The following is an 11,096-nucleotide window of genomic DNA, read 5'->3' on the forward strand; positions in this document are numbered from 1 at the left end:
CCTCTTCCTCCTCCCCTCCTCAGTCCTCCTCCTCGTCCTCAGTCCTCCTCATCAGTCCTCAACAGTCCTCCTCCTCCCCAGTCCTCCTCCTCCTCCTGAGTCCTCCTCCTGGGTCCTCCTCCTGGGTCCTCCTCCTCCTCTTCATCCTCCTCCTCTTCCTCCTCAGTCCTCAGTCCTCCTCAGTCCTCCTCCTCATCCTTCTCCTCAGTCCTCCATCCTCCTCCTCAGTCCTCCCCCAGTCCCCCTCCTCCTCCTCCTATTCAGTCCTCCTCCTCCTCCTCTTCCTTCTCAGTCCTCCTCAGTCCTCCTCCTCCTCCTCCTCCTCCTCCTCCTCCTCCTCTTCCCTCTCAGTCATCCTCCTCAGCCATCCTCCTCAGTCCTCCTCAGTCCTCCTCCTCAGTCCTCCTCCTCCTGGGTCCTCCTCCTTCTCTTCATCCTCCTCTTCCTCCTCGGTCCTCAGTCCTCCTCCTCCTGGGTCCTCCTCCTCATCCTTCTCATCAGTCCTCCTCCTCCCCAGTCCTCTCCCAGTCCCCCTCCTTCTCCTCCTCCTATTCAGTCCTCCTCCTCCTCCTCAGTTCTCCTCAGTCCTCCTTCTCATTTCTCCTAAGTCCTCCTCCTGAGTCCTCCTCCTGAATCCTCCTCCTCTTCCTTCTGAGTCCTCCTCCTGAGTCCTCCTCCTCCTCCCTCTCAGTCATCCTCCTCAGTCATCCTCCTCAGCCATCCTCCCCAGCCATCCTCCTCAGCCATCCTCCTCAGTACTCCTCAGTCCTCCTCCTTCTCAGTCATCGTCAGTCCTCCTCCACAGTCCTCCTCAGTCCTCCTCCTCCTCCTGGGTCCTCCTGGGTCCTCCTCCTCCTCCTCCTCCTGGGTCCTCCTGGGTCTTCCTGATCCTCCCCAGTCCTCTTCCTCCTCCCCTCCTCAGTCCTCCTCCTACTCTTCCTCCTCGTCCTCAGTCCTCCTCATCAGTCCTCAACAGTTCTCCTCCTCCCCAGTCCTCCTCCTCCTCCTGGGGCCTTTTCCTGGGTCCTCCTCCTGGGGCCTTCTCCTCCTGGGTCCTCCTCCTCCTGGGTCCTCCTTCTCCTCCTCAGTCCTTCTCCTCCTCCTCCTCAGTCCTCTTCCTCCTCTTCCTCCTCCTCCTCCCTCTCAGTCATCCTCCTCAGCCATCCTCCTCAGCCATCCTCCTCAGTCCTCCTCCTTCTCAGTCCTCCTCAGTCCTCCTCCTGAGTCCTCCTCCTCCTGAGTCATCCTCCTCAGTTCTCCTCCTCCTCCTCCTACAGGGTGAGTTGAAAATAGTGTGTAGAATGTAAAAATCGATAATTTTTTTTATGAAGGAGCAAATTTTGAAAGGTGAATTGCTATCAGTTCATAAACGTTACAAATTTCATTCTTGCCTCTCATTTGATTCTAACTCATAATTTGGTTGATTTTTGGGCAGTATCGAGATAGCCCGACCACTGTCCACGAACATCTGTCTACCAGATCATATTACTGCATAATAACAGTATCCCCTGAATCAAGCAGGGTTCACATCATCCCCTGAATCAAGCAAACATCACAAACATCCTTGCTCCCATCACCTCCAGTCGATGTATTGCAGCCTAGTCCTCCAGTTGCAGTTGATCACCCCCCTTCTACAAGCAGAGTAGGACCCATTCGGAGCAGACGGCGAACACAAACAGACGCACTTATTCACGAAAAATACCCCATCAATTATTATAGTGGAGGATGTTTACTCGGGCACATCCGTCAGCATCCGTCATTTGAATCGTAATCAATAGTTTGACCCAGTAATTTACTACGCTACAATTAATTATGCTAGTCGTAACTAATTGCATCCAAGATACCATACATACCATTCATATGATCTGGTAACCAATCAACTATTCACAAACACCTGTTGCTTGATTCAGGGGATACTGTTATTATACAGTAATATGATCTGGTAGACAGGTGTCCGCGGACAGTTGTCCGCGGACAGTGGTCGGGCTATCTCGACACTGCCGATTTCTGGCAGTTTTCCAAAAATTCGTAAATTCGTCCTAATGGGGTTCTCAAATCGCGTGCCCTGAAAATCGAGTCTAAAAATCTATCTCCTCCTACATTTTTTGAGCAATCACCCTGAAACTTTCAGGATATGTTTTAGCGATCATTTAAAAGAGATGAGCCAAACAGAATTTTGAGATAGGGCTTTAAAAAATTTTTATTCGATTTTTAAAATCTTGGACCTCGTTTTTTGATGGTTTTTCGAGGTCTACGATTTCAAAATCGAAAAAATTTTTTTAAAAAGGCCACTCTCAAAATTCTGTTTGGCTCATCTCTTCTAAATGATCCCTAAAACATATCCTGAAAGTTTCAGGGTGATTGCTCAAAAAATGTAGGAGGAGATAGATTTTTAGACTCGATTTTCAGGGCACGCGATCAAAAATTGCTCGCGCAATACAATAACCACACACGCGCTGACCTTTGAGCCATTTACATTCTACACACTATTTTCAACTCACCCTGTAGGTCCTCTTTCTGGGTCCTCCTCCTCCTCCTCCTGGGTCTTCCTGATCCTTCTCCTCCCTCTCAGTCATCCTCCTCAGTCATCCTCCTCAGTCATCCTCCTGAGCCATCCTTCTGAGCCATCCTCCTCAGCCATCCTTCTCAGCCATCCTCCTCAGTACTCTTCAGTACTCTTCAGTCCTCAAAATGTTTGTCCGCTAATGTCCACCAATGTCCGCTAATGTCCACCAATGTCCATACAAGTCCGCCAATGTCCGTCCGGGTCCGCCAATGTCCGTCCGAGTCCGCCAATGTCCGTCCGAGTCCGCCAATGTCCGTCCGAGTCCGCCAATGTCCGTCCGTGTCCGCCAATGTCCCAAAAAACACGTCCGTTGTCTCATAGAATCCAAAAAGGACAGGACATAGGCGGACATAGACGGACATGACACCCCCCCCCCCCATTTTTAAGCTGACTTGTCGATGAACTATTAATCATTATAGCCATAATAATTTGTTGTCTATTCACATATATTTACATTCAATTTAAAATACATATTAAAATATAGCGTTTGAAAATATATCTATCTCACGAACGTTAAAGCTTTGAAGACAACAAATTTTTGGGGATAGCAAAATAGATAAGCGCCGCAAAAACAACAATCAAACTGTTCAAGAGCTCCTGCTTGTTCTCAAAGAACTCGATAATATCCTCAAAAGATAACGAGCCCCTCGTGACAGGAACATCAGAGATAAGATACTGAAGATCAGCTTGTAACAGAAACCTATCACCACTGAACTGAGTGATAGAACCGTGTTCTAAACTGAAGGTGACATTGGTGATGTCCTCCCCAGAAAGGGTGTTGTTCTTGTGGTATATTTTAATGTGGAGATATGAGGGGAGGTAATCACAGAGCTCTGTTTCTGTGATATCAGTAATGTTTAGTGGGTTAGTAAGGGTGGCTGTTATCAGGGAACTATTTCCGGGAGTTGATCCTATCATAGTCCCGTTCTCTATTATCTGGAAGTAGCCTTTTAGAAGTGAATCGTACAGTGCTGAACAGTTCTGTTTGATGTTGTTGTCCTGGATGATCTTGTAACATTGGACGATAGTAGATACTCTGAATTCGGGGGTATTTCTTTTCTTATCATCATCACAGTTGCCATACTGGGGCAGTTGGAATGTGCCAGATGATACAAGGAGTGGTTCGTGCCGTTTGTATCCTATCTCTGGGGGCATTTCTTTAGCAATCACCGATTTCATATCAGCTGATTTGTAGACCACACTATATGACGTCATCACGCTATCAACATTCCTGAGGTCCTGTATAGTGATTGTAGCGGTGATATAGATTATAACACCAGAGGAGATAGATACTTCGTACAGCACTCCTGTAACTGCATGCTCACAGGATTGATCCTGCAGGATTTTCGAGGCCAAGTTGTTGATAATCACTCCGTCCTTTTTGTAGAGTACTTTTATTATAGCTTCTGAAGCTTCATTTGAATTCACTCCGTTTGAGTATACACGTGTAAACCTGTGATTATTATTGTAGTGATTTATCTATGTCTTGATAGTACAAAGTTGGTGGGTTCAGTCATAAGAGGGAACCAAAGTTGAGTGAGTTTTGGGATAAAGGTTTTGAGTGATGATTACAACGAAGGAATGACGGTTTTAAAAGTACTATGATTATCACATAAAAGGCTAGCTTATATAACATCTGAACCGAAAGTAAGAGTACTTTCTTGACAAAAGTCAAATACAAGGAAATACTTTCGAGAAAACCATAGTATATAGTTAACTTTAGCAGGGTAGTGTTGGTTATGTGCCTAACCTGGTGAGCACAGTGGATATCCTTGCTGTACGGCTAGTTAAACAAGGAATTGAAACTGTGGGGCTCCGTGCAGACCAACCTACCTGTGGCTAAAGCTCTAATATACAAACACAATACAATGTGTGACCTGTGAGCCACTGATTTAGTAGGATGATCATTATATAATTATATCCGATAAATAACTTTAACAATATTGAGAACAAGTTAACACATACCATCCGCAAGGATCGACGGAACGTTCTGTAGGACTAAGGTAAGAGCGGGCACTGAAAGCTCCCCCAAACTCCATATTGCAATTATCTGTAACCTCTCTACTACAAATAGCATGGGAGTTCTCCAGTAATTTTAACGGGTCAGCTGAGATGCAGGATCGTCCTACTCTACCTGGAATTATTCTGGACGTTAATTAATTTAAGTTATTAAATCTTCCAAAATATATTCCTGTATAAAACCTCGATCAAAGTAAATGAAAAACAAAAACAAAATTGAAAAAAAATTAGCAAATACCTGGTAAGGTGAGGAAACCCTTCACGTCAGTGTTCTCATCTAGAGAAATGAGAGTGAAGATTGGATATCCTTTTGTAGATTTTGACGATGATGTGGGTATACCGGCGATGTTGCTATCATCCCACTCATTCTCCGCTGTGAAACTGGGATTGGAAGATCTAATTTTCTGTTAGTTTTCCGTTTTGGAAGGTTTTGGAAGGTTTCGAGTCCCAAAATCGATTTTCTACAAATATGACTTTTGATATATAATGTTTTGAATATAATGTAGTCATGCTTGAAAGCTCGAGTGATCAGAATTCGTGAAATAGTAACCTTCGGTTGACAAAATTGAAGTATCTGCCGAGAAAAGCAGAGTTGGAAGTCTTGATGCACAAAGCTCGTTCCCAGGGGGAGACGTTACTGACGTCAGAACACGACGGAGTTATTCTAACAGTGTGGTCACCTCCCTTAGGTCCTTCGATACAGCTGCTGAACGACTCTTCCTGGGGATAGGGGAAATAAATTCGGCCATATTTTAGACAATTATAATGTTACATAAATAATTATTGGGAGCACTTGGATTATTAGTATTTTAGGGGCAGTAGTATTCGACGGAACATAACACCTCTTTGCAGTGAAATAGACAAGTACCTGTACATCTGAGCAATCTGAATCACAACAACACCGATGATCACAGAAACCTGGAGTTTTATCACAAGAACAAGGTACAGAAACATACTCATCGAAGTCAATTTTCTCTCCGACAATATTGCTCGCTTCACTATTGTCAAATTCAAACACAAATGTATCAGAAGTTGTGCCAGAAGTGCACTTTATCCCATATACCCCTGATAGCACAGCTGAGTCCTTTGGAAAGACGTGGTACACACCAGGGTCAGACTGCGACTCTTCCAATACCAGATCTTTAAAGTTACCGTTCTTGATTACATCCCCAACAAGAAAAGTACTTTCTGAAACATCCACTTTGTTTGCAAAACATTCAAGAGCATCTTTAGAAGGAGGAAAAGTGAAGGCAGCAATGGTTGATGTGTTCTTGAAGAGTGTAAGTTTCTCGAATGAAGATTTTATGTAGAGGACAGGTTTCAGAACTTTCAGTTCTCTACTTACAAACTGATTAGTATTGTAAGTGCATTTTAGAGTGCACTTGCAAACTGGCCCAACACAGTTACCGTTACTAACTTCAGCTGTGTCTTTGTCATCAAAAAGAAGGATCGATTTTTCATCAACATTAATACATGAACAAAAGTTTAGAGTTATATCACCTTGAGTTTCAGCTGTGCGAATTTCTACTTTACCAGTGGTTGGGTCAGCGTATAACTGGTCTAAATGGCACAATCCCAATACTCTCTCAGTGTCTGATACAATAGATTTAGTCAGTATTTCTGTTTCGTCTTCAACTGAGCAAGAAACTTCAAAAGGAAGAGAAATCGTGAGGCTACCAGAGAACACCACATCAACCTTCTGGTTAGAACCCACTGGTAATGTCACAGTTTGAGCTGTAAGTCCGCTGTTACTATTAACGGTTTTACATTTTAGAGAGATCGGGGAGTCCATACTGTTTGTGTAAAACACAGGGAGGGTAAAGGGTGGGTTTTCATTTGTGTACAAGTCTTCAGTAACAATGAAACTTGACGAATTGACTCCATTCATTATGACCATATTGAAAAATAATGTTATCCTCCATAAATACAAGATTTCTTTCTCCTTTATTCTGCTTCCCATACTGCTGAGTCCTGAATTTGGCAGATTAGCTTTAGTAGTTAATAAATGTTATTACTATAAAAAAGGTACAAATCATGAGATACTATTTAAAGGTAAATTTCAAAACCATTCTAATTCTTTTCTAGGGCTATTCTAGCACTTTCCAGTAGCCAACCATGCGCATGCATTGGTTACTGGAAGATAATCTACCTAGAAAGCAAAAGCTACTCAGAACAGGAAACAAACCATTTTTACAACAATGAAATAAATTAATGCATGTAACTATAATCAATTATCTGACAATCTAAACACAAACATGTTACATAATTATAATAATCTTTGTTATATTATTAACACTTTCATGGTTGTCTTATCATAGCTGCACACTAAGAATCACTTACTGTACATTTTATACAATTAACAAGAATATAATGATTTTACTGATTATAGAATAAAATAATTTTACAGAGTATACTTCAGGGCAGAAATAATTGCATCACTAGCTAAATCTATTAATTGACTTAATCACAAATTCACAACCCATGATTTAAAAATGTGAGAAAGGTTTGAAATGATAACACAGAACTATATTGCATATCGAATCATAGGCAGAAGTTGTGATTTGATACCATGAAAAATGTAACAAGGATATTTACAAGAGGAAGATTTGGAAAGACTGAATATTTAAGTTTGGTTGTTGAATGCATTCCGAAGGAAAAGCTTTCAATAACTTTCATTGTCGTTTCAGTCTATATTGACGTATTTGTGCAGCTAACCAGTTGACTCCTTCTCCTAAATTTTCTCCAGTCAGTGCATTACTCCCAAATATCTGCCAAGGTTTATTTCTTATTTGATCCAGCTCCAGCTTCAAGGAAACTTGTGAAGGAGACAGGGAATCTCTCACATCCATCTTGTTGCTGTAAACAAGAATTGGTATGCCTTTATTCTTTATATCATTGTGTTGCAAGAAATTTTCAAGTTCTTCCTTAGCAACGACAATTCTCAGTTTGTCACTACTGTCTACAACCATTATGACACCATCAACATCGTTGTAATGGGCCTCCCAAAGATTCCTGTACTTCCCTTGACCTGACATATCGAAAACAGTGAAATTGATAGAGGAAGCTGAAAAGCTTTCAACTGAAAATCCAACAGTAGGCACAATGTCATGTGATTGCTCTTTGTCTGATTTTAACTTGTTCAGAATTGTAGATTTCCCACTGTTATCAAGTCCAACACATATGATGTTAGATTTCTTTTTCGAGATTCCACTACCCATCCTGAAATGATGCCTAAATATAATATTCACGTCATACATAACTTAAAAACTTATCAAATGCATTGATTTTGATTGGTCAATTGTTATAACTTTCTTTGAAAATTTGAAACAAGCTGTGGTATGGGATCGAACTATATTTGAAAGTTTGCTTCTAGGCCCTTGTTTGTCGAAATTCGAAGTTCGAAAAACATTTAAGCTGAACCACTTTTAAGTTGGATGGACATGCTGATGCCAATGCAATACAACTATTTCAACAATAAAACTCTCATAATGGGCCGAGTAGGAGACAATTCTTGGCGAACCACATAATAATTCTGATTCTCATTAGAGATCCGACACACGGGTGTTACGATATCATTAAATCAGTCAAGCTTCATGTATGTTATGGTTGTAGGTTTGGCATTTTGTGCAGAAGAAAGACAAAACTTCAGGGTTCAGGGCTGTAATCCTAGTGTCACCTAGTTTAGGAAGATGGTTAAGGATCCGTTGGATCTATGCGAAATTACACTTTTGTGTTATTCACCTTACTGAGGCAGTCAACCAACGCGTGGCTTTATTTTTATGATATGATATGTTTTGATTGTTATTAATAAATACCAAAATTTAAATCTGTTTTCCTAAAAAATTTGTTTTCCTGTGTAATGTCTCCTCAGTTTTATTTATTTTTCAATATAAACATTTTTTAAACAGTATATATACATAATGTCACAGTGACCCTGTATATAAAACCGACCCTTCAAAAACTCAATATATTCCCTATCTCAAATATCGGGAGAAACGTTTGAATATCACCCTTGGCCTTGTGGGTCCAAGTTCAAATCTAGACTATCTATGTTAACAAAGTTCCTTCTCGCACCTCTGATGTCTCCCCAGTTGAACTTAGCAATTAGCCAAATGATCGGTGAACCGTGATAGAGGGTCAAATAAAGGGGCGCCCTGACATAAGGCTAAAAATATTTTCATACCCTTTCAATATATCTACATTGTAGCGTGAGTGTACTAAAAAATAGCACTATACTAATAGTAGTATACTAGTAAAACAAATTTTTTTAGTAAAACAAATTTTATTTTATACCCACAATCAATTCATATTTAGTTCAAATATTTAAAGTCAAAATAACCATTTCACAAAAGTTTTTTATTATAATAAAATAATTTGTGATACGTGTTTAAGTGATAAATTAATAAATTAATTTACACTAAAAAATGTACAAAATACACACCATTTTTTGTCATACGTTGTATGACCCGCCGTGCACGAGTGCGCGGCTCCCCTGTATCGTAGAAACTCTACAGTGAAACGATCGTGGTGGTCACGACGTGATAGAAAAATTGACCAGATATTCCTGTCTCTGTGCGCGGCGCTCTTTTCGAGAACCTGCATATAGTATACGGAAAATAAAAAAGCCTAAACTAAAAAGCTGGGTAAACAAAACTTATCAAAATTGACAATATAAAACTTGACGGATGTTACTCGTCTAAATTTCTTCGAAGTAGCGCGCGCCGCTTTCTTCTTTTGTCATACGTTGTATGACCCGCCGCGCACGAAGTGCGCGGCTCCCCCTGTATCGTCAGAACGATAAAGTGAAACGACCGTGGGGGTTGCAACGTGATACAAAAAATGTTGGCCCGACGGCACGAGCTACGAAGTAGCGCGCGCCGGGCCAGATCATTAACAATGGTCAATATAAAACTAAAAGCTAGCTGTTGCATTAATGAATGAGGCGGAATGAATGGCGGAACAAAAGGCTGAACTATGAACGTCGCCCAATAGTTTACAAAATTTGGGTCAGCAAATTGAAAAAAATTAAAATTTAGATCTTTTGATTTACTGAGCTCAATAAATCAAAAAATTATACCCAACTAAATTTTAACGTTTAAAAAAAATCCGGAAAAGTCAATGCATATGCGGCACTCGGGTCTTTGGTATTGTCGTCGGTATATTGTCCATTATCTACGTTCTGCTTTCGTAGTTTAAACAATAGTGAGTTCTAAATATACAGCTTTAAACCGATTAAGTATGAATTGTAGCGCGATGCGTTACTGTGCCGCGCCGCGCACTTAATAAGGCTTCTTATCTCACAGCGCTGGCTAGATCGGCGAAATGCGCTACTGTGCCGCGCCGAGCTGCCATGAATTGACATCGTCAATTAAAGTATGAATGAATGAAATACCTAACAATCCGCACTCTAATAATCCAAAAGCATGAGTAACTCGTAGTGATGTATGATTTCTAGAAACTTTAAATTAATTTTGGCGCTCACAGGTCCTCGTGAATATGCGATCGCCGCATAAGGTTCTGTAAATGCGCAGGGCACCTTCAAGCTTAAATTATTCACCTTACTGAGGCAGTCAACCAACGCGCGGCTTTATTTTTATGATATGATATGTTTTGATTGTTATTAATAAATACCAAAATTTAAATTTGTTTTCCTAAAAAAATTGTTTTACTAATTGTAAATGGTAACATCAATCATAAAATTATAAATAATATTAATATATTTGAGGGCAAAGTAAATAATGTGCTAACAGCGACGGGTATGACATTTTATTATATTCTAAATTTTGATAATATTGCTTTATTCCAGTAAAGTTTTATTTTTAAGTTACATAATTGTTGTAGGTTTACAACCTACCAGGACGCGCGCCGAGTTGGACTCGTCGTTGTAGCGCGATGCGTTACTGTGCCGCGCCGCGCACTCAATAAGGCTTCTCACAGCGACAGTAACGTGAATTCCAGGTTTCCAACTCCCAGCTGCTGGGAGTTGAAACTACCGGAGCGCATTTTTATTTGAATTCTATTTGGAGTCGAGCGCTACGTTATACTATTATATATAGCCCGTTTCAAGACATTATCCTCATTTGTTCAGTTTGTCTTTCGATTACGTTTCTACTTTTATTTTAAATCGTGCATGCGAATCTTCTTTATTAATTTTATGAACCAGCTGATTTTCGTAACAGAAGAGATATCAAGAATCTATCTTTTGAGCTTTAGTTACGTTTCTTCTCAATTTTGATAGAACATGGAACAGTTGTCGTTTTAGAACTAAGAACCTGTTGTGTTTTGTAGTAATTAAGCAATCTTGGGCTTTAACCATTTAATTCATTAATTCCGTATGATCTATTACTCAGCAAATTGAAGGTCAGGAATTTTTTCATTTACATTGGGAACGGTACGATTACCAGCTTATTAAGCAAATACAGAAACTCGACTGACTTGTTTGAGTTTGTGTAAGTTAGTTCAGTTACTAGAAACTAATGTCCTCTTTTACAGGAACTTCAAAACTGTCAAC

The 11,096-nt window shown here is 40.5% G+C and overlaps 2 protein-coding genes across 3 annotated transcripts; both read right to left on the reverse strand.

Moving 5' to 3' along the window:
* Positions 1 to 2,943: 2,943 nt before the first annotated feature.
* On the reverse strand, positions 2,944 to 6,556 carry LOC134812628 (uncharacterized). 2 transcript variants are annotated; one of them, XM_063820116.1, is made up of 5 exons: positions 5,454 to 6,556; positions 5,136 to 5,305; positions 4,824 to 4,966; positions 4,532 to 4,700; positions 2,944 to 4,019 (listed from the first exon to the last, which is right to left on the reverse strand). In XM_063820116.1, exons 1-5 carry the CDS (start codon positions 6,543 to 6,545, stop codon positions 3,080 to 3,082), a joined length of 2,514 nt encoding a protein of 837 aa, XP_063676186.1. In that variant the 5' UTR covers positions 6,546 to 6,556; the 3' UTR covers positions 2,944 to 3,079. The 2 variants fall into 2 exon arrangements, with proteins under 2 accessions (XP_063676186.1, XP_063676185.1); XM_063820115.1 differs by having other exon boundaries at positions 3,008 to 4,019; positions 4,824 to 4,981.
* A 225-nt stretch (positions 6,557 to 6,781) lies between these two features.
* On the reverse strand, positions 6,782 to 7,815 carry LOC134812853 (ADP-ribosylation factor-like protein 6). The gene has a single exon (XM_063820430.1). It carries the CDS (start codon positions 7,801 to 7,803, stop codon positions 7,258 to 7,260), a length of 546 nt encoding a protein of 181 aa, XP_063676500.1. The 5' UTR covers positions 7,804 to 7,815; the 3' UTR covers positions 6,782 to 7,257.
* Positions 7,816 to 11,096: the final 3,281 nt, after the last annotated feature.

Source organism: Bolinopsis microptera, chromosome 3, assembly GCF_026151205.1.
Source record: "Bolinopsis microptera isolate Bmic1 chromosome 3, MBARI_Bmic_1.0, whole genome shotgun sequence".
Taxonomy (NCBI): Eukaryota; Metazoa; Ctenophora; class Tentaculata; order Lobata; family Bolinopsidae; genus Bolinopsis; species Bolinopsis microptera.

Excerpts from the sequence above, each read along its gene's own strand:
- LOC134812853 (XM_063820430.1), bottom strand. The coding sequence starts at position 7,803 with ATGGGTAGTGGAATCTCGAAAAAGAAATCTAACATCATATGTGTTGGA.
- LOC134812628 (XM_063820115.1), bottom strand. The coding sequence starts at position 6,545 with ATGGGAAGCAGAATAAAGGAGAAAGAAATCTTGTATTTATGGAGGATA. Across the intron at positions 5,306-5,453 it reads CAGATTGCTCAGATGTACAG|GAAGAGTCGTTCAGCAGCTG; the intron begins GTACTTGTCTAT and ends CCCTATCCCCAG. Across the intron at positions 4,982-5,135 it reads TTCAATTTTGTCAACCGAAG|ATCTTCCAATCCCAGTTTCA; the intron begins GTTACTATTTCA and ends ACAGAAAATTAG.